Source organism: Andrographis paniculata, unplaced genomic scaffold (assembly GCF_009805555.1).
Source record: "Andrographis paniculata isolate CXL003 unplaced genomic scaffold, ASM980555v1 Contig95END, whole genome shotgun sequence".
Lineage (NCBI taxonomy): Eukaryota > Viridiplantae > Streptophyta > Magnoliopsida > Lamiales > Acanthaceae > Andrographis > Andrographis paniculata.
In genome coordinates, this window is record NW_026137634.1 from 1,873,217 (window position 1) to 1,896,765 (window position 23,549).

The 23,549-nt window shown below is 34.5% G+C and overlaps 4 protein-coding genes across 6 annotated transcripts; 1 reads left to right on the forward strand and 3 right to left on the reverse strand.

Annotated features, from left to right (window-relative positions):
- Nucleotides 1-906: 906 nt before the first annotated feature.
- LOC127243373 (single myb histone 4-like) lies at nucleotides 907-4,008 on the reverse strand. The gene is made up of 6 exons (XM_051263359.1): nucleotides 3,703-4,008; nucleotides 2,249-2,364; nucleotides 1,913-1,991; nucleotides 1,627-1,710; nucleotides 1,272-1,548; nucleotides 907-1,168 (listed from the first exon to the last, which is right to left on the reverse strand). Exons 1-6 carry the CDS (start codon nucleotides 3,850-3,852, stop codon nucleotides 1,128-1,130), a joined length of 747 nt encoding a protein of 248 aa, XP_051119316.1. The 5' UTR covers nucleotides 3,853-4,008; the 3' UTR covers nucleotides 907-1,127.
- Nucleotides 4,009-8,062: 4,054 nt separating this feature from the next.
- LOC127243138 (mitochondrial import inner membrane translocase subunit TIM23-2-like) lies at nucleotides 8,063-9,038 on the reverse strand. Its single transcript, XM_051263009.1, has one exon. The coding sequence runs from the start codon at nucleotides 8,863-8,865 to the stop codon at nucleotides 8,290-8,292; it is 576 nt and encodes a 191-aa protein (XP_051118966.1). The 5' UTR covers nucleotides 8,866-9,038; the 3' UTR covers nucleotides 8,063-8,289.
- A 612-nt stretch (nucleotides 9,039-9,650) lies between these two features.
- LOC127243186 (U-box domain-containing protein 52-like) lies at nucleotides 9,651-13,232 on the reverse strand. 2 transcript variants are annotated; one of them, XM_051263076.1, is made up of 6 exons: nucleotides 12,923-13,232; nucleotides 12,650-12,735; nucleotides 12,116-12,237; nucleotides 11,257-12,010; nucleotides 10,671-11,177; nucleotides 9,651-10,592 (listed from the first exon to the last, which is right to left on the reverse strand). In XM_051263076.1, exons 1-6 carry the CDS (start codon nucleotides 13,080-13,082, stop codon nucleotides 9,909-9,911), a joined length of 2,313 nt encoding a protein of 770 aa, XP_051119033.1. In that variant the 5' UTR covers nucleotides 13,083-13,232; the 3' UTR covers nucleotides 9,651-9,908. The 2 variants fall into 2 exon arrangements, with proteins under 2 accessions (XP_051119033.1, XP_051119034.1); XM_051263077.1 differs by having other exon boundaries at nucleotides 12,919-13,027.
- Nucleotides 13,233-20,424: 7,192 nt separating this feature from the next.
- Nucleotides 20,425-23,217, forward strand: LOC127243203 (protein phosphatase 2C 16-like). 2 transcript variants are annotated; one of them, XM_051263100.1, is made up of 5 exons: nucleotides 20,425-20,618; nucleotides 21,192-21,979; nucleotides 22,046-22,372; nucleotides 22,460-22,565; nucleotides 22,653-23,217. In XM_051263100.1, exons 2-5 carry the CDS (start codon nucleotides 21,218-21,220, stop codon nucleotides 22,985-22,987), a joined length of 1,530 nt encoding a protein of 509 aa, XP_051119057.1. In that variant the 5' UTR covers nucleotides 20,425-20,618; nucleotides 21,192-21,217; the 3' UTR covers nucleotides 22,988-23,217. The 2 variants fall into 2 exon arrangements, with proteins under 2 accessions (XP_051119057.1, XP_051119056.1); XM_051263099.1 differs by having other exon boundaries at nucleotides 20,425-21,979.
- Nucleotides 23,218-23,549: the final 332 nt, after the last annotated feature.

Sequence of the window (23,549 nt, forward strand, 5' to 3'; positions counted from 1 at the left end):
TATTTTTTCACCTTTATCCCATTTCTTTGTCCTAGTTTGTTCATGCCATTTGCAAGAGTTTGGCAAGAGTGACTTAGCACAATTTAGATAGAAAATTCTTACATTTTTCGAAATTTTGAAAATATCATATTAAATATTGATATTTTACTATTTCAAAATTTCAAAAATATCTCAACTTTTTACTTACGAATTCAATTTTTTAATGTGCTCTCGTATCAGCTATTGGTGTAAAATATCATATTAAATATTGAGTTTTTACATATTATCTGTCCAACAAAAAATATGTTTACTTTTAGCATATAATTTAAGAAATTAATAGTATTTTAATTATAATAAATAATTAAAAGTGATGTAAAAATAATTTATCTTTAACTTTTTATATAAAAATAATAATACGATAATAAAATAAAAATATTTGTATAAACAAATGTTATATTTTTAAAATAGTTACCATATAATTGGACTGTATATTTTGTGAATAGAAAAAATGTACTCCCTTGTAGAGCCAAATATACAGATAATAATATTAGTATGTTATTGATTAGTGAAATCATATGAAATTGTATAATTACTAAAAATAAATAAATAAATAAACTTGAATTGGGATATAGTAACTGACAGAAAATCTAAATCCAAAAACTGTCACATTCAAAATCACCGTTCACAAATAAAATGCAAAACCAAAAAGTATTAAACTCAAGCTTCGAGAGGCACTCACATGTTTTGATATTTTCAGGTCACGAAACTTTTCGGTGAAAACAAGTAGTCTAGGGGTGTTTCTATTGATGGTTTGAAAAAAAAAAAAAAAATGATTTCAATTAGATATTAAAATAATGATTGATAAAATATTTTGTAAACACAAAAAATAATAATAAAAAAGAAAGACATTCCCCTTTAGACTAAATAGCACCAAAATAAAAACAGAGACACAAATTAAAGCAAGATAATTGGTCTCCAACAAGCACCAGAACAACATAGCAATCCAATCTTATGTACAAATTCAGCAATTCAAATTCTAATTCAAGATTGAAATGAAAATGGAGCAGTTCAATGACAAACAACTTACTCAATCACTGCTTAATCTCAATCACTCCTTAGACATAACATCATATGTTATGATCCGACCTTCAGTCTCTGTTTCTGTTTCCACCCGTTAACCCCGGCATAACTGCGTCGAAAAACAAAAAAAAAATGAAATCGTATTCTTGCCGCGACTATCAGACGTAGCTCGATAAGAAAAATCGAAGAAATAAAAGAAAAAAGAGGCTTACACTGCTCTATGATCTCCTCCAACTGCATAAGCTGCTCATGCGCTTCTTCGGCCATTTGAGAGATTCTTTCGGCCTCCAACATCGCTTCAGCTGCCAGATAAGTTTTGTTCTCTGCCTCGGCAACTCTCTGAGCTGCTATTTCAGCTGCTTCTTTAGCATCTGTAGTAGTGATGATATGCTCGCGCGCTTGTGGTGGACTTGGTTCAGCATTCGGGTTTTCTTGCGCAGGTGCGTTGGTATCAGTTGCAGCATTTTTAATCTTGTAGCGGTTCTGCCCCTGTTTGACGTCACAAGAACAATTTACGTGTGTTAGTATATTGATGTGAAGTCATCGGGAATAATGAATTTGTATTACCTTCTCAAGTGCATTTTCAGAAATAAGTTTCCTCAGCTTTGAGCCCAGTGTCCTTCGAAGGTCTGGGGTTAACTCTTGTTTTTGCTGTCGACAAAACACCTTTTAGCATTAGTATATTTAGCTCGAAAGTAAATTTATAAATCGATCCTATATTGCTTCCTAGTCAACGAATATCCATTTTCGACAGACATACCATCATTAGAATCGAATAGCAGTGTGATTTCGAATTTTAGATTTCTATTTGAGCTAAAGTAGAAAGTAAATATGCTAAAATAGAGAATCTGACCTCAATAAAGCTTGCGATTTCACCATAAGTGGCTCCATTGCTGCCCTGGATTGACGAAACTGCTTCAAGAATCATTTCACTACAGTTGAAATGTTAGATCCGAGTGTCCGGCTAATAGAAGGGGTTCATATGTTTTCGGAAAAAGATAAAAACTTCAATGGGAAACACTGAATTCTACAGAATCTTCAGATATGATTGAGAAGTATGAACTGTATCCAGACAAGTGCCAAAAGTATATACGTGCCGTGGCGACTTAATAGTATTCTTGATCGAAGAAAATACGGAATTTTAATAGTAGAATGTAAAGTGATTGAAGTCAAATAAGGCAACACATACTCAGGGATATCTTGATCATCTTGCGGGCTTTCAGAAGCCTTGCTGTCGCTATCGCTTTTAGGGGTCGCAGCACTATCCCCCTGCCCTTGGTTAGCACACATGTTCCGCCATTTATCCTGATTAGCAGAAACATGAAACAACTAATGAAAATGTAAAGCAACAAGTGTATCGCAATGTGGCTCTATCTTCTTGTGAAGCAGAGTTTATGGATGAAGATACGGTTCATCTAGAAAAGTTACACTTTCTGGATAGAACATCCATCAGAAAACCTGATTGTATCCACTAAATAGAGACACCATGTGGGGGACAATTGCCTAAATAGATTACGCACCTCAATTTCTCTCTTATTAATGGAAAATACTTTCGATTAGCTAAAAACAAATGCATTTAAAGCAACAACAACTCAACAGTGAGCCAAAGTACTTTAAAGGAATGTTCTAATCACGTAACCTTTTGTCGATATGGATCAAGATAAGTAATGTTCTAATGACGTAACCTTTTGTCGATATAGAACACGACAAATGCGCAACGGCGTGAAAAATTGCATTAAATTGTTGCTCTCAAACAAAATCAGATAAGTAATGTTCTAATGACGTAAACTTTTGTCGATATAGAACAAGAAAAACGGCCAACGGCATGAAAAATTGCATTAAATTGTCGCTCTCAAACAAAATCAGATAAGTAATGTTCTAATGACGTAAAGTTTTGTCGATATAGAACAAGAAAAACGGCCAACGGCATGAAAAATTGCATTAAATTGTCGCTCTCAAACAAAATCTGATCAGCTTGTCCGTAGCTCTTTCCTCAGCCATACCGAACGTGCATTTGAAGCAAATGATGACAAACCGAACACCTTTTCGAATACTACTCAATCATGCTCTTTGTTATGCACTTTCCCAAAGCAATCTACAGCAGTTAAACTTATTTTTTGCATCCAAAAACATCACACCGGACACTTAATAACTACTCAAAACATGAAATCCATATCTAAGTTTCATCAATAAGAAATTTAAATCCAAACCAACTCAAAACACTCGAAACAATCCAATACAGAAGTAAACGCGTCCTTAATTCCCCGGATCACATAACAATAGATCAGACAAGTTTTCCTAAACTCACAAATTCAAAAACAACAGCAACAAATCAAATGAGAAACGAATGCTCGAACAACCAGCTCATAATCCTATGGTTTAAACTAGACAACACATTCTAAAGTTCACACAAATCATGGAAGCAAAGCTACAACTCAAAACAAAACAACAAAATACGTAATCCAGAGCATATACATTAACGCAGGCTAAACAATAACACCGCTCAATTCCAAAGCCATACAAAAAAGCATCACAGCAAGTTCAGTGTTAAAAAACGCACTTAAATTTCCATCTACGAAGCTATCACCCATCCAAACAAGTAAAAAAGCCAAACAAAATCGAAGAAACATGAAAGCACGAAACCTTGAGATCAACGTTGGATCGGCCGGCAAGCTTCTCGGCGAATTCGGAATCCATGATGATAGTCTTCCATTTTCCGGCGCCGTGCTTGGCCACGCCGGCCTTCAGCGCTTCCTCCTCCTCCACCGTCCACTTGAGCTTCTGATTCCCCATTTTCAGCAACGTGACGACGGAAATCTCCACCGCCAGAAATTCGGGCGATTTCCGCGAGGAGTGACAGAGTAAGCGTAAATGTCCGTACTCTCTCTCTCTCTGCTGCCTCCCGCGACTCTCACTCGACCCCTATGGCCATGGCCCATCCCCCTTTTATACCATGGATTAAACCCTTATTTTTTTATTTTATTTTTTAGTATTATTTTTTTTTTAAGTTTTCGTGTAGTGTGTAAGCAGTTGAGTGACACGTGTCATGTGTCAGACTGCTGACCTAAATTTTTTTGTCCTTTGTCTAATATACATCCATCCCTATTAAGGCTATTATTGGCATTGATAAATTTGGGAAAATATTTTGAAGCGATAGTTTCAATGGCAACTTTTAGGCATGTATTTTTGTTTGTGTTTAAAATTATTTTTTCACTACTTATTACTATAAAATAATTTGATTTAATTTAATTTAGAACATTGTAGTTTATATATTTTACTTCTCTATCGAGATGTAGGACATTATAAGTACATATTTAATTCAGCTTATTTAAAATTTGAGTTAAAATAATACTCAAGCTCAAGTTATTAGTTCGAACTTCAGCTCCAATTTTACACATATTAGAGATATTTTAATATATAAATTGAATATACATAATTTTATTCACAAATTATTATAATAAAATATTCAAATTTCATAAATAAATACTCTTTGTCTTAAAAAAAATATGTTCATGAGTTGAAGACATGTTTTAATGAATATAATATAGATAAAATTTTATATAAATTGAGTGTGTAAAAATTGATGATATATATGTAAGTAAATATTTAAGAGTATAAATTAAAAAATAGTAAAAATATTATAAATAAAGAGTATATTTTTTATGGATACAAAAAATTATACATATATTTGATGGACAAAAGAAATATAAAGTGTGATAGGAAAATATTTATTATAATAATATATAAAATAACACAAATATGCAGTTATTAACAAGTTCAATCAAACTATCGTTTATGAACCAAGCTCGAACTCGACTGATTTATCTTTATAAACAAGTCGAATCGAGCTGGTAACAAATTTGATCAAACTTTGCTCGCGATTACGTGATTCGTTTAAAGCCTCTAGCAAGCACTTCCGCTACAAATAATAAAGCAACATGGTCACATATTTTAATTTCTAATCGAACCAAAATGTGATCCAATGCTACATAGCTTTTGTTGAAAAATGAATCGTAGTTTGTACTTGGTTTTGGTTGATATTTGCAGATGGTCCGATCAACGAACAGACTTTAATAGACAGACGCGCAGATGACTCAAAATTTATCAATCAAATCAAATGAAGACTTAGACAGAATGGATCGAGAGTTACTGAGCAGCTGGTCCCCATGCGGTGGAATAACAATATTCGGTTGTAACAAATTTGATTCAATGTGGATGATGCAACCAAAAGTTTGTTAGGTCTAGAAATGAGAGAAGGGAAAAACAAATGGAAAAAAGAAGAAGATGAATAAATACAACAGAGCAGCAAATAAGACAGTTGGGGAACTCCTGCGTACATAAATTTAAAGAAAAGAATGAGATAAAACGGTTGGGGAGCTCCTGCGTAAGTAAATTTAAAGAAAAGAATGAGATAAAGTGGTTGGGGAGCTCCTGCGTATATAAATTTAAAGAAAAGAATAAGATAAAACGGTTGAAGAGCTCCTACATACATAAATTTAAAAAAAAGAATGAGATAAAGTTAATAGAAAAATCATAATGTTATTATTAGGTAGGATGAAGAATTGAATATGGTGATAGCACCGGTCTCTTAGGTGACGGTGGTGAGCGGTGGTTGGATTAGAGATTAAGAAATCATTCGTGAGAAAAAAATAAAATTATGAGGATGAACGATGGTGAGATTAGAGACTAAGAAATTTTTTGTCAGAAAAAAACGAAATTTCTTATGGTCGAATATCATAATACTATTCTATAAGCTCAATCTGATTCTTGATCAATTGAATTAGGCTTTAGTTGAAATCTCTCCCAGATGTAGGTCGTTGATGACCAAATTTGGTTATCAATTGTTCTGTATTTTCTATTCTTGTTGTCATCTGTGTACACTCCAATCTGATCGTCCAACAAACAACCCGTTCAAAGTTTAAGTTTGTTCTTGGTGTTGAGGTATTGCTTATGTTTGATTTTGAGTGAATTTAGGACCAACACCTTTCCCTTTAACAAACAAAACTTTGGCCTCTACAACAACACCTTTCCCTTTAACAAACAAAACTTTAGCCTCTACAACACCCATAGTACGTACGACTCGAAGCAAGAAATATTTATCACTATTTATACATCTTGCAAGAATCAACTTGCAAGATATGCAGAAAAATGAAGAGAAAAGAAATGAGACGACAAATATCAAGCAGATAACGGTGCATATTGAGTAAAACAACACACACAAATCATCACTCTTCATGGGAATAAAGGGGATCGACATTACTAGTTTAAGGAATCGATGATCTTTATGTAATAAGTGGGCAGGCAACGCAATGCAACCAATACATAAATGCAATAATTAGATAAGAGTATAGCACGCGCATGAACAAGCATAAAAATCGACATTCTTCAAGCAAATACGGAGAGATCACGATCATAGTTGTCAATCACTTATAGTTGGATAGTGGATAACTGTATGGCCGCTATTTAAATATTCAAGAATATATATATATAAATTATTATATATACAAAATTACAACAAAAACCTCAAACTAATAAAATGTCAATATGCATATGATCATAATTGTTAGATAGTTATATAAGCAAAAACAATATATATAAAAACTAATCAGATTCAAGAAGTCTTCATCATCTTCTTCATTCTACTGTATGTTCGTCACTTTACATAATATCATTTTTTCTTTTAGAGCTAAAAGTACCAAACTCATTCTCCATAATTATCAACTTCTTTAATAAACGACTCATAAATATCGTTCATAACGATCTAATTTGTTAGAATGAATTTTAAATTTTAAGATAAATGTTAAGTTTTTTTTCGTCTATATTAGAATAAAAACAAAATATTTTTTTATAAATTAAAATTATATCTCAATTATTTACATGTAAAAAATAAGTCAACGAGCTACAATAGCGATTTTATTTAGCGGAGTGCTACTATAGGCCGCTATTGCATAAGCACAGCATTGCGGAGCGGCAGAGTGCCTCTCCGCTATGCTACGCCGCTATTGCCGCGCCATAGCCCTATTGACAACTATGATCAAGATCAATTAGTTACAATAATTGATGAGCTTTATATAATAAGTCAGCAGGCAACGCAACAAGCCTATAGATAAACAATAACACATATAGCAAAACAAGCCCATGAACACATTTCTTCAAGGTAAAAAAAAGAGGGATCAAAATCAAAGAGCTACCTGAATTGATCTTTATACAATAAGTGAGCATGGCGCCCTAAAATCAAGGCAAATGCAACCTATAGATAATTGCAGTAACACATAAAGCAAAGCAAAACAAGCCCAAGAACACACTTCTACAAGGGAATGAACGGGGATCAAGATCGAATAGTTACCTGAATCGATCTTTATACAATAAGTAAGCAGCCGCTGTAAAATCAACACAAAACACAACCTATAGAAAATTGCAATAACATACAAAGCAAAACAAGCCCACAAACACATTTCTTCGAGGGAATAAACAAGGATCAAGATCAAATAGTTACCTGAATTAATTTTTATACAATAACTAAGCAGGCACCGTAAAATCTAGGCAAAAACATATGCTAATTGCATCAACACATAAAGTAAAACAACCCGCAAAACACATTTCTTTGAGGGAATAAACAGAGATCAAAATCAAATAGTTGCCTGAATTGTTTTTTATACAATAACTAAGCAGGCGCCGTTAAATCTAGGCAAAATCATATGCTAATTGCATCAACGCATAAAGTAAAACAACCCACAAAACACATTTCTTCGAGGGAATAAACAAAGACCTTAATTCAAATAGTTACCTGAATTGATTTTTATACAATAAGTATGGCGCCGTAAAGTCCAGGCAAGATGCAACCTACAGATAATTGCAATAACACAAAGCAAAACAAGCCCACAAACACATTTCTTCAAGGAAATAAACAGGGATCAAAATCTGAATTGATCTTTATACGATAAATAAGCCAGCGGCGCCTTAAACAAACACAAAATCATCGGACTTTTAATGGACTAGTTCAAGATCTTAATCATTATATATATATATATATATACTAAAAAGCCAATGGAAGTATGAAACATCACAGACCTAATTTGCTACAAACTTAATTCTATTTCTGTTCTACAGCAAACTAAGCAATAATCAAAACTGAACCTCCAATGACACATTCATCCATTCATAAGATTCATAGATCAGCAAAACAGCCGAATAAGAAACTAAATTAAACAAATTCAAATTTAATGTCACTCAAATCGGCACATATCGTTTCAAAGCCTGTTTTCCGGCGACGGCAACCCCCACAAGCACTCCTCCGACCGCCCCCGCCACGGCGGCGGACCTCGGCCCCGACGCCGCCTTGTAAAGAGCTCCAGTACCCAGCCCCGCCACAACGCTATTGATGACGTCATCCGTATCCCTAGCCGCCACCATACCGCTCTCCAGGGCGGCGTACATCAGCCCGATCACGCCGCACCGGTTGCCGATCTGCCTTCCGGCGTGACCCGACCCGTTGAGGATCCGATTTATTTTCAGCTTCAGCGTATCGGTCGGCTCAATAGACTTGACTGCAGTCGCAAAACCCTTGGCGGCGCCGCCACTCACTCCGGCCAGATAGCCGATCCCCGTGTAGTAGGTCAGGTTTTCTCCCCAAGATCGACGCTGCGCCACGGCTTCCTCCTGGAATAGAAACTCCGGAGAGGCGGGGAGTTTGTATAATGAGCGAGATGGGAGATTCAATTCCTGGTAAGGATTGTAGAATTGGCGATTTCCGTTGCGCTCTTCGCTGGCGCTGCCCTGATCCGCTCCTCGAGGTTGGCATGCCATGGCGGATATCCGGATGTGGATTTGGGTTCGGGTTCGACGACGACCCGAATATTGAGACGAAGAGGAAAGCGGAGAGCGAAGAAGCTTCGTCTTAGGTTTTTCCAGCGGGAGAGTCTAAAATGAGCGCTGAGCCGGTCCGGCTTACAAGCCTGAGGCGGCTACTCCTACCGGTCCGGTTCGAGTGTAGTTTGTTCCGCACGCTTCTAGGGTTAGTTTCACTTTATATATATAGTACTCCTTATTTATTGTACTCAAATGCAAAAGAATTAGATAATTTATCCCGAAAGGATAGGCAGCATGGTGTGATTGGACTTGGCCGAGGATTTAATTAGATAATTTTAAAAGATCTATCATTATTGTGGAATGGTTACAAGTGTGTTGCTATTTACTCCATTCAACATACATAAAATAAATCCACAAGTCCCTCAAGGATGGTTTGGTGGTACGGGGTTAACTTCGGTTCATACCCCGACGCCTCCGGTCACTTACCATACGTAATTCGCTTAGTGTGATTTATTTTGTTTTGCTTAATTTGCAAGGTATTAGATTCGATTGAAAATTTATATTTTGGTGTTGCTGGTAGATTTGAAAATGGCGAATAACTTAACAATCACAAGCTCATTTTACACCATTATCACTAAAACATTCCGGTTCATCATTTTTGTTAGAAGTCAAAGGATACCGATGTTTTTTTGATGAGTCTAAGAAAAATTTGATTTAAATGTTTATTAAAATATTGTATAATAAAATGTTTTATGAGAAAAAAAAAATGCATTTTTCGAAAACTTCATAATCCAAATAGTAGAGGTTAGAGACAAAAGCAACAAACCGGACCACATTGCTAATACACCATGATCACTCGAACTAGACTTGCTTCGCCAAGTCGATCAGCTCGAGCTCGACTAAATAAAAAGACTAAGAACGGAACAATGATCGAATCCTAGTCTTCCAAAGCCTTAAAAAACTTGCCGATAAAAATAAAAAAAAAAGCTTTCGATATCCATTTCATAGCATCGACAATGTTTAACGTACCTTCTCGCCGATCAAAGGTTGCGAAGGCGGTCCAGCTCCGGCAATATTTCGGAGTCGAGGTCGGGCCTGTCCTTCTTCCTCAGCTCGCAGCACCGTAAAGCCAGCTTCGCCAGCGACAGCGCGCCATCGACTGGCCAGTCGGGCACATTCCGATCGAGAATCTCCATGAACCTCCCCGTCTCAATCGCTCGCTCAACGTTGTACGACAGGCCCATCGGAGGCTTCGCCGTGATGATCTGCAGCAAGATTACGCCCAAGGAGTATATGTCCGATTTCGTCCCCAGCATTCCCGTCTGTTGGTACTCCGGATCGATGTAGCAGAACGTGCCCGCGGCTGCAGTCATGTGGTATTGGGTGATGCAGTCGACTACGGCCGGCGGGACCAGCCTCGCCAGCCCGACGTCGCTGATCTTGCTCTTGTAGTTTTTGTCCAAGAGGATGTTGTCGGGCTTGAGATCGCGGTGCACCAGAGGCTGCGGCTTCGTCTGGTGGAGGAAATTCAGGGCGGTCGCGATTTCCGCGGCGATCCGGAACCTTGCTCGCCATGGTAACGCTGGGGTGGCTCGGTTCTTCGAGAAGAGCTGGCTTTCTAAGCTTCCGTTTTCCATGTGCTCGTAGACGAGGCAGCCGCGCTCGTTGCAGGCGCCTAGGAGGATAACGATGTTGGGATGTCTCATCTGGCTTAAAACCGAGACCTGTGGAAAGTCGAAAGATCAGTTTGATTCGATTGATAATGTAATCCGATGATTATTCGGTGTAAGGAGCTTCGTAACCTCGCGTTGGAATTGTTTTTGGCCTTCTGTTGCATTCGAGCTGAGGACTTTGATCGCGACAGAGGTGTGATCTAGAGAGGCTTTGTAGACAGGTCCGTAGCCGCCTTCGCCGATCTTTTTCGAGCTGGAGAAGTTATCGGTTGCAGCTTCTATTTCTGCGAATGTGTACTGTCTGTATTGAGGTCCGATTCGTCCTATTGCGCCAATAACCTTCTGCTTCTCTTCGGATTCTTGCTTGAACTTCAACTCTGCGCGCTTTCGCTTCTCGGCTTCCATCTCGGCTAGACGCTGCGCCTTCTGCGCCATCTCCATTGCAGCTTTACACTTCTGCTTCTCCTTTTCGACCATGGCTAATGCCACCAGCTGCGGGCGGTTGGAATCATCGATGCTCGCCTCTTCTGATTCGCACGGCGAGATTTCCCTAACTTCTTCTTGAGAAGCTGCATTGTACTTCTCGGTTATCTGCATCAGCTCCAGTTTCATTCTCTTTACTTCTTCTTCGATCTCCTGCAGCGAAAATCGAATGTTTTTGAATGTTTAGCTTCTTCGATTGTTGTTTTGTCCTGCAACGTATCGTAAAACTTACAGTTGTTTGTGAGGAGATAGAGGTCCTGGATGAATCAGAAACATGGCTCTGATCAAGAAATTCGTAGGAAACATCGTCGGATTGGAAACTTTGTGCTTCAGAGGTATCACAAAATTCTGATGGCATATAAACCAAAGCATCCAAATTCCGGCCCCTAAGATTGCGATATCGTGTAGACTGTTGGAGTGCATTGTTCCTTCCGGCTGCGGACTTCTTTTTACGCCCGAATTCGCTGTCTCTAGTCCCTGAATTCTCCGACGAATGGTAACTGCTTCCAAAGGAACTGTAATCATAGCTAGTTTCAGGTTTTTGATTCTTGGCGCCGGGCCGCTTTTCCCGGGCAAAGATGTTCAAACTTTCGCCGTTGTTTGAAGATGAAGCTGTGTCGCGGACAGAAGGCTTCGGTATCGGATACTCTCTGCTGTTTTCCCACGATTTGCCATTGAGTGATTGTTTGGAATGGCTAACTCCATCCATGGAAAATGCCTCAGAATTAGCACTCCACCAACTATGACTCTGGCTAGACGACGAAGCTGACGAATTTGTCGAAAATGAATTCTGTGATGTCGAACTGGTGGCAGATACAAAGGAGAGAGGGCCGGAAATAAATGAGCTGCCAGAGATGGGGCAAGCCACAGATCCATTAGCAGATTTGATCAAATTTGGTTTCCCCTTGTTAGAGATGCTATACACCGAGCAAAAATCGGGTGCAGATTTCCCTACTGAAGTCGGAACATCTGCAGACTTGAATGCCCTGGCAACAAGCTTGAAATCAATCGATGATTCAAGAATGTTCTTTAGAAGTTGAAACAAACCAACAAGCCGAGAAACAGAGTATATGATGCAGTGTATTTGGTACCTTGCTATGGCATTTCTTTGGGAAGTGCCGAGGACGAAAGTAGTGATAGAGTTGACGTTGATATACTCACACAATGCGCCGGGAATATCAATGTCGTAGAGGATAACCTCTTTTGCTCGAATCTGAAGCCATAAAATCGTTAAGGACTAATCAAAGATTGCAGATTACCAATGGTTTCTAAAATTGATGAGCTCAAAAACTATCCTTAAATGAACTCATTGATGATTCAGAATGTTATAATAGCCTCAAAAGAACAAGCAAGATCGAGAACTTTTACAGTGAAGGTAATTTCAATGTCCATTATATATACATGTGAATCGAAGAAATGAAATACTATCCTCATATGAACTCATTATCGATTCAGAATGCTATAATAGCCTTGCACAATTGAAGATTAATTTTGTCACCAAATTTGAAAGAACAAACAACGATCAAGCACTTTTACAGTGGATTTTGATTTCAATTTCCATTAGATATACATGCAATCCTATAGAGACGTGACTTGAACGAAAACGACGATAATTAGACATTTACCCCTTTGCGAGCACAAAGGCTTCGATAAGGAAGGAACATTTGCCTCACCAGCTCTTCATGTTTTGTTCCCTCGCCATTGCCATCAGCTGCATCAACACGAAACACACGTGCACAATTTATTTCTGGATATGTTGAAGAAAACAAAACCTGCAAATCTGCGGCAGGTTTCTACGCAGGTGCACGCAACATGTACGGCGAAATGCCTGAAAGGCGATGTTCGATCCAACTCTATTATGCTAACTGATTATCACCGACAAGGAGCGAGGTACCTACGCGGATCGGAGTAGGGGCGGGTGCAAATGTGCAGGAGGATGAGTCCGCTGTCCTTGGACCTCAAATTATCGACGGCCCATCGGACGGCCTGCTGGCTGGTCTTTTCTCGGTCTATGGCCACCGCGGTGGAAATAGCATTGGCTTCTCCGTATTTGGCCATTATTGAAGCAGCAGCAGCAGCAGAGCGGCGCCACCGGCACAAGCACCAGAAACCACCACTCCTCCTCCAGTTCTCCGCCTTCCGGCGGCAGCGGTGCAACGGTTGTGGTGATTGAGATCATTTTGACCGTTTTCTTGACCTATTTCGAGGCGCCAAATTGTACGGTCATCCTTGCATTTCTCACTGCTATATTTGGGCCTTTTTTCTTAAAAAGAAAAAGAATTTGTATAAAAAGTTGTGTGACTAATATAAAAAATGATATGTTATATTGAAGGTTACTTGTTTGTGAGATTATAAAATATGTTTTTTTCATCATTAAAATTAGTTCATTCGAATCTCCATGCAAATAAAAAAATAAATAAATATTTTATTGAAAAAGCTATTGGTAGTTGAGGGTATTTTTGAAAATTTAAATGTAATAAAATTAGTTATATTTATGGTAAATAAGCGTTGAATTGATGGTAATAATTAAATATTAATGTATTAATTTGTAAAAATTAATAATATAATAAATTACAAATGAATTATAAAGAAAAATAAAAATAAATTTAACGGATGGAGAGAATATTATCAGATCAACAATACCCTCCAATTAACCAAATCTATCATTCATTCATAATATGTCACTAGCTTACCCTCAAGCATCATAAGTTCAAGCAGCCTGAAATCGGTCAGATAAAATTGATACAATCTTCGTAATTTTGCTATATTGAAATTCGAAAAACCATCTCTTGAATTCAAGCTAGCAACACAAATAAGAAACTTATTGTTGGAAAATCGATTAATTATTCAAGCTAGTTATTGATAATGTGGTTAGGCATATAAATGCCGGTAAGCAACATGCGCGCGTGCCATCTGTCCGGACCAGATAATTACATGCATATATAATAAATAATTAATAATATATTTATGACCGAAATTAAATTTGGTGTTTATGGCCGGAATTAAATTGATGTTTACGACCGGAATTAAGTATTGTGTTTATGACCGGACATTCCCGAAATTTAATTATCGTCGGTTACGATGATTTCGACTCGGGCGTTAATTGTCTTGTTTGATGGAGGTGCCTATAAAAGGCCCTCTCCACCACCCCATTGATACACCACACCAAGAGGAGTTCTACCTCTCTAATCCTCTCCACCCCACATAATTTCCAACGAGTTTTTCGGCAAGCTCCGGAATCTATTCTTGCCTAGCTTTCCAATATAGCTTAAGTCCTCTTATTTTAGTTCACCGAAACTCTGAAATATTGGGATGCTATTTAATTTAGAGACGAACGTCGTTTTATCTTTCGGAACGTTACGCTACGAACCGGAGGCACTACCGGAGAGTATTCGTTTTTACGGAAATAGGTTCTACCTCGACACGACGTGATTATCGCATTTATTTCGATAAATTATTGTGATGATTATCGAATTTATTTCGATAAAATTATTGAGATTATCGAATTTATATCGATAAATTATTATTGACTATCGAATTTATTGCGATAAAATCATTGAGATTATCAAATTTATTTCGATAAATAATTTTGATATCAAATTTTGTTTTTCGATAATTAGTTGATATTTTCGTGATATTATAATTTTTCCAACATTTTACAATTGATCTCATTAAATCAATCGCTAATTTCAAATATTTGTTGATCTTTAATGTCATTAAAATACTCCACGGGATAATGAAAAAATCGTTAGTAATATTTCTTTTACGCCAAAGACAGCGACGATCAATATATTTATCATTTATATCTATACAGTCAGTCTTATGTTCGTCACAAAAAGTTGTGATCTTACCGACTAGAAATTCACATCTATCATTTCTTGTTGCGTACAATTTTTTATTTTATTGGATTGCGTACAATATTCTTTTGCTTACTCTAATCTTTTGGTTGCAATGTTTTTGACAATTTATGTGTAAGACCAAGTATAACTAATATTATTTGCACATTAAAGATAAAATCAAATGATTTGCAAATATCCTAATAATCTACACACTTAAGTTTATGTATAAATATGTAGTATCATACCAAACAAATTTTAAGAACTTCAAGAATAAAAGTGAACAAAGCAACCAATTCTATAATGATTTAGAACGAGACATCCGACATATATTCCATACCTCTTAAAACTCAATTGTTTATTTAAACTCTTTTCAATCTCAAGAAATTAAAATCACATTTAATTTCTTAAACTAATTTTTCTACATATTTTGTCAATCGTATTTTTACGTATACAAGAAGCTCCAACAACATTAGTTAAAGAGAAAATTATATTAGAAATGTTTTTATAATATTTTTTTCAACTAATGCAACAAAAGTTATCTGCAACTTATATACAGATGGATGAAGGTTTTTAACATATTAAACTTTCTCTTCTTATTATTTGTCCTAATATACTGTTGGTTTCAAATTTTCATTAAATTCGAACTTAGTAGTGTGGGGTTAGACTTATGATATGGGTTCAAACCTTCGACGCATTAGATTGTCACACATGGTTCGCCTAGTGTGATTTGTCTGTCGGACCTAATTTGTAGGATATTAAGTTTGATCGAAGATTACTTTCGAATAACGACTGCGGGTTTCACGTCATTAAAAAAAAAAAAAAAAAAAAAAAAAAAAAAAAAAAGGCCATGAATAAAAAGGAAAATGGATGTACTTTGGAGTTTGAATCACTCTTCATGGTGTGAAATGACCTTTTGCCCAAAGGTCAAACTTGGGGGTCTATTAGCCCAATCCGCAATTTGTGGGGCAAGGATTACAATTTAGGGGTAAAAGGGGAGGGAAAATGCAATTTCAGAAAATTAAGTTGATAATAGATATGGATGGTCCAAAAAATTAGGAGAGGTATCCAAAGGCATGGAATCAAAAGATTTGGAAAATCATTGTGGCCAATAGAATTTGAGAATGAATTGCATCATCCATAATTAAAAATATAAATCAAAATAAAAAAAATTTGGTGACACAACAAATGGCAAACAATGAAATTTGTTGAATATATCACTTGGGATTAGGTTTTGACAAACATGTATTTTATTCATAACCAATGTACTAAAAATTGGTTTTTTTTTACTTGGAGGAGTTGGAAATGTGGGCCATGTGAGATCATCAATTTAATTATTGAGTTTTGAAGAAAATAAAATTTAATTTATTGTGGGTGTGCTTTGAATTGGTAAAAATGTGTTTAGTTTTATATCTTATTATATTTTGATTTTTGGGTGAAATAGTTATAAGAGGTGTAATAATTTTTTGTGAAAATAATAATAATAATTTTTTTATATAAAAAAATATGAATATTGTATAGTAAAAAATAAAGTTATAAATGCACAATGCTCTATTGTTTTCGTTTATTAAATAAGGGATTATATTTAAATTTAGAGTTTGTTTGTATTTTCTTTCAATTTTTTTTTTTTGTCATTCAATTCATATTAATTTTAATAAATATATATATGCTTTTTACCAAAAAAAAAATTCATATCAAAATATTATTTAAATTAAAATTAGAAACAAACCAAATAAACCCTAATTATTGATTGTATAAATTATATATGTTGAATCATTTTTTTTTTAAAAAAATATATATTTGATGGTATGAAACATAATCATGGTTTAAATTCTTGAATCATACTATAAGTGTATATATTGAAATTTCATTATAAATATGTGAGATGCTTGTATACTTAATAACAAAAATATATTTGAATTACAATATATATATATGTGTGTGGTTAACATCTAATAAATCTTATATATACAAAAAAGAAAAATGTATTGAAGTTATATCACGAATATGTTGAATCATCTTAATTATTTAAATGAATAATGTGGTTATGATGTTGAACATGATTTTAGTCTTTACTTTGTTGATTTATATATATATATATGCATGGGTTACTTCATCATGCAAATATTAAATTAGGAATAATTAATTTTTTTTAATAGGTATAGCTAGTATTACTTCAAATATATATATTTTTTTATTATTTATTGAATTCTTGAATTAAGATTTTGGATTCTCAACTTATCCAATGTGTTGTGAATACTAAAATCATTATCAATAAATTTCAAATATCAAATTAGGATAAACAACCTAATTGTTAAAAAGATTGGTAATAAGTGAAAAGAACTTTAATAGTTTAAAACTTAAATATCTTTAGGGTGTGTTTCTTTTCATTTTTGTTCTTCTTAAAAAGTGTTTTACTATTGACTTCCATATTTCTAGAAAAAAAAAATTATATTGTCTTATAACAAAATGTTACACTAAATATTAGTATTTAAATAAAAAAATTCAAATATTTGAACTAAAAAGGGAAAAAAGATTTTCTAATTTGGTTTGATGTTTGTGTTTTATGATGTGGTGTTTATAAGAAAATTAGTGTATTTTTTTAAAAAATAAAATAAAAATCACTTAGAGTTGCATAGTAAAAATTAAAAGAAAAAAATAAATAGAGTCAATTTTTTATATGGATAAAGTTTATCTATGGTCTTTCTAATTTCATCTTTTGGAAATGTCTTGGCTCTATTTTTTTGGATTGATATGTTTTGTTTTGTTTCCAATTTTGGTCAATTAAGCAAAATTAATTAATTAGAACTGAATTAAGTAATTTTTTCCATTGAAAATGATGGACTATAAGTAAATAATTAATTAAATATTATAATTAAAGAAAATGATGAATTATATATATTGAAAATTTTGATGCAAAGAATCAATAACGAAAATCAAAGATAAAAATTTTACAATTTTCGATTAATATTGTAAAGTTCATAATTCAATTCAAAATATTATTTTTTTTATATTAACTAGTCCCTCCCTCCCACGTACCATGTACATATTGCCGTTTCTATCCGTCCTACATACTATGTCACTATTCTTTTTTGGAAAATGATTACACACTTTAATCTCATTTTAAACTTTTTAATTTTATTTTTTTTTAAATTTTAATTAAAGTAATTAGTTACCTTAATCTTAATTTATAATTATTTATATTATCGGATAATTATTTTCACTAATATATTCTTAATTATTTACTAATTACACTCATCCTAAAATACTGCGTCTACAGTGTAGCAGACACGGTACGTGGGACGGAGTGAGTAATATTTTTCTAAATCTAACATAAGATACACATCAAATTAAAAGTGAAAAGACCCGTCCTTTATTACTTAGAGTTTGTTCTTCTAATATTTTATAGCAAAATTAACATTATATATCTTGTATATTTTTTTAATAAAAATTCAAATAAACACTCAATTTCAATTATGGAACGCTCCCGAATATTTATAAAATATCATATTAAAATTACTATTAATAGACAAAATTCAACCTAATTAAAGTATTGATTATACATATCTATAATTATAGAGAGTTGATAATTTGGCATCCTAACCTAAAAATAAAATGAAATGGTTTCTTGTAACATTCCTATTGGGACAAGTAACATCAAATAGTCCCCACATTGCATTATATTGAACATAATAATAATAATAATAATAATAATAATAATAATAATAATTGGGGTGCAAATTTAAGTCAACATTGAAAGTTATGAAAAAAATTACATATTTTATAAGTCTAAAGTGAACTCCACTAGTACGAGGCATTTTGAAAAATATTCAAAAACAAATCCGTGCGATTCAACCCAAAATAAACAATATCATATTTAGCGTTGAGTTGGTCTAGTCCTAATAATAATAATAATTATTATTCCAAAGTAAGTTTTACATTATTTTTAATATATATATATTTTTTCAAAGGCAAAGTTTGTAGTTAAAGGCAAGCAGCCAATCACATTGAGCCACCTAACAATTTTACCTTCACAATCACAAACCCCAACATTTAACAATCCATTACATATCAATCATTGCCTTTCCCAAACTCAACCCAACTTATTACACTTTTTTCAAAAAAAGAAATGTAAAATGACACAATTGACCTCTAAAAAATAAGGGTTTGTTTACTTTGAGAAAATTTTACTATTTGAATTTGTGTTTTTTAAAAAAATATATTACTTCCGTCCAACGCGACTCTATTCATTTAATTTTTACATGTTAATTTTTAAATATGAATTATTATATATAAATTTAAAAAAAATAATAAAAATAATTCTATTGGTGTCTTATAACACTAATATAACGATATTTCTACAAAAAAAAATATACAAATATAAGGATATTTTTAATGTTAAAAATAATGACGCCAAATACATATGGATAAATTGGCGGCGGATGAAGATAGTATATATTTTCTCATAAAATATCTCGTAATACATTCTTTTAATACAAATTCAAATAAAAAAAATTCAAACCCATCAAAAGAATATGTTTTTAAAATTTATGATATTATTTATTAATAATATTTCATATTAAATATTTTTTTTATACAATAACATATTTAATATCAAAATTTCTATTATAATAAAAGAAATTCAAATATTTAAAATTTTTATTTAGAGGGAGCCAAAATTGTGTTTGCTTTTGAGATTTTTTTTATTTTCTATTCATAATTTTTTTAATACAAATATATTAATTTTTTCTATATAAAATATTATATCACCCCATTGTTACTCAAATCATAAAAACAATCCAAAACCAAACACGTAATACTAGTGCATTCTAATATATTTTGAAAGTATTTTAATATTACATTAAAAAAAGTAAAAAAAAAAATTGAAAAATATGATGTAAATATGGATGAAGTATATTGTATTTAAACTAAAAAATTTGATGAATTATTTGAAAATAAAATTGAAAACATAGTAAAAGCTAGATATTGGCTTTAGATTTTTTTTTTTTTCATATTCAATTTCTATAATTTTTAATAAAATTATAATATTTTTTTTAATAAAATATTACGTTAATATATTATTTAAAGTAAAATTCAAATACAAAAAATAACTTGAGACTTTGGATGGAGTGGTTAGAAAATATATTATTAACTTATGTGCTCTAATTGTGTGAACTTTTGGACAAACACACAATATGTGAAATTATTGAAAATTTATCATCTCCTTAATATGAATGCAGCCATGAAAGGAGTTTAGAATGATGGGCTGTTTTATTTTTATTTTTATTATTATTTTTATTTTTGACAAATTTGTGAAGTTTCCCTATCAAGAAAGGACACGTGGTCTTCTTGAAGTCTGCCTCCTCAAAAGTCCATGAATGAATGAATGATTCCATTTCTTGTTTTTATTTATTGCAGCCACAATTTATCTTATTATTATATTTTTATTTTATATTTATAGTTTTTTTATATTTGTATTTTTTATTTTTTATTTGTTAGATGCAGTGTAGGTACAGAAGCATTGATTGGAGTTAGATAATTGAATCTACACGTGTCCTATGAATATGTGCTGCAATTAGTAAAGGCATTTCTACACAAGTTCTTCTCTTTCTTCTTTCATTTCTTCTTCACCTTCTTCTTTGAGCTCAAAAAAATAAAAAAATAAAATAAAAAAAGAAAAGAAAAGAAAGGGAAGAAAAATAAATCCATGGAGGGGCTCTATTGTTAGGAGTGTTTTGATGAGTTCTTGGAATTCTTGGTAAGAACCCTTGTCCTATTTCATTTAGCCCTCTGTAAAAATTTGGTTGTTTTTGATGATTGGGTGAGAACCCTTCTTGGTGTGTGAAGAATTTGTTGGTAAAGATTGAATCTTGATTGTTTTTGGTGGAAATTTGTTGGAGAAAGTTTGTGTTTGTGGGGTAATGAAGAATCTCATATGTTTCTTGATGAGAAAAAAAGTTGTCTTAGATCCATGAAATCCGTGTTCTATATTGCAAGAAGTTGTTAGCAAAAAGGGTTTGTTTTGAATCTTTAGGGTTGATTGGTTTCTTGATTTGTTCTTACACTAAGCCCTTTGATCAATTACTTTAGGGTTCTGATTTTGCCCTATTTGATGTATTTGGGGGAAAGTTTGAAGCCAAATCTCTGATTTTATATTTTGTTGAAGGTCGTAGCTCTGATTTGATATCCAGATCTGATTTTAACCTAAATCACCAATTAGGGTTCTTCACAATTTGATTTGATTGCTAAAAAGGGGGTTAAATATTGGGATTCAAGAATCAAGATTGATATATAATAAATAGTTTGAATAGATTCAAGACAAACCTTTTAGGTATTAATTATATCAAGAAAAGAGGAATGATGGAAGAGCTGCCGCCGGCGGCCACCGCCGCCGTGGTTACCCTTAGCTTGGGCAATCCGGTCTGCGAAAATGCCGGAATTTCGAACCATGTCGAGATCACCCGCCTCAAGCTGGTGGCGGGGACGGCAGCCTTGCTTTCGGATCCGGCGTTGATGGGGAATGGCAAATCCTTGATGCTGCCGGAAAATGTTTCCGGCAGCGGCCGTGATGTCCGCGGAGGAGACGGAATTATCTCGGCCAGGGAAGATTCTAACATAACGACCGGTGTCGATCTGTCTGATTCAGACATCAGCGTGCCTCTAGATGCCGCGCCGGAGATGAGCTTACCGATTGCTGTCGAAATCGAAGGCACGGAGAATGGTCGAATTCTTGCGAAGGTCATTAGCGTGGAGGAACGAGCGGTTGTCAAGAGGGCATTGAATAATGTCACGAATGATTATGTTAAGCTAAATGAAGAATGCTCGGCTGGTCCGACTATAAAATCTTCGGTAGTTGCTTTACAGCTTCCGAGCGAGAAAGATCCAATCAAAGGCCATGTTAAGAGCGTCTTCGAGCTGGATTGTGTGCCGCTCTGGGGTTCGACGTCGCTCTGCGGACATAGGCCGGAGATGGAAGACGCTGTCACGGCAGCGCCGCATTTCATGAAAATACCGATCAAGATGTTCATTGGCGACCGCGGAGTCGACGGGATTAGCAAGAGTTTAAGCCACATGACCTCCCATTTCTTCGGTGTTTACGACGGTCACGGTGGATCTCAGGTTCGTCGTTTTCGTTGTCGTTCTTGATTACTCGCAAGAACAAAATCTAACACAATTTTTTTATAGGTTGCGAATTACTGTCGGGACCGGCTTCATCTGGCCTTATCCGAGGAGCTAAATGATTGCAAACATGAAATCGTGAACGGTAGCAGCATCGATATCCGACAACTTTTGTGGGAGAAGGTCTTCACTAATTGCTTCTTGAAAATCGACGACGAAGTCGTGGGGAAATCTGGAGAGACTACTAAAGAGCCCATTGCGCCGGAAACCGTGGGATCGACGGCTGTGGTTGCGGTGGTTTCTTCATCCCACATTGTCGTCGCCAATTGTGGAGATTCGAGGGCTGTTCTTTACCGCGGTAAAGAAGCAATCCCGTTATCGGTCGATCACAAAGTAAGCCGATATTCATACATTGGATTCCTTATGGTACTTTGAGACAAAACTATCGATATTTATATTGCTTTGCGATTAAATTGGTAGCCAAATCGGGAGGACGAATACGCAAGGATAGAGGCGTCAGGAGGCAAGGTCATACAATGGAACGGGTACCGTGTTTTCGGAGTTCTTGGAATGTCAAGATCTATTGGTATGTTATTACAAAACCATTTGGTTTCTTGCAGATCAAATATTTATTTTTCTTTAAAAATTATTCAATGCTTCTTCTGGTTTTCAGGCGACCGGTACTTGAAGCCATGGATAATACCCGAACCGGAGACAATGTTCATGCCCCGAACCCGAGAGGACGACATCCTCGTCCTAGCGAGCGATGGGCTGTGGGATACGATGACAAACGAGGAAGTATGCGAAGTGGCGAAAAAACGTATTCTTCTTTGGCATAAGAAGAACGGCACGAACCCGTTGCCGGACAGGGGCCAAGGAGTCGACCCGGCAGCTCAAGCTGCGTCGGAGTATCTATCGAGCCTCGCGCTTCAGAGAGGAAGCAAAGACAACATATCTGTGATTGTTGTAGACTTGAAAGCGCAGAGGAAAATCAAGAGTAAGTCGTGAAGAAGAAGATGATGATATGATCGACTGAATTTATAATATCCAAAATGTAGTTTGCATCAAGTGTTTTTCTGTCTTGTTATTACATTATTAGAGTCCATCCATTTTTGACATGGGCTTGAAGGTGTAATGAGAAAAAAAGGTAAAAAAAAAACAGTAGTGATTAGTATGTGTCTTTGGTCGTGTAGGAACAATTGATATAATCTTAATGACCTGTGCTAAAGTTCTATTTATTTTTGTTCGTTTCACTTTATTTGCCTGTTTTAGAAAATATAATTATATATTTTAATCACATTTTAAATTATTTTATTATACAGACATCACATATTAACATTAATCTCGACAAATATAAATTATATATCATCATTAATCTAATCACATTTAACATACTAACACAACACTATATATAATATATAATCGACAACACATACTATGATATACACAACCTATTGTTTCAACAAGCATCGTAGGGTGTGTATACCATTATAATTGTGCCGATTAACTCTAACCAGTAGCATAACAAAACCAATATCAACACAAGTAAAATCGAAAAAAATTGTAATAA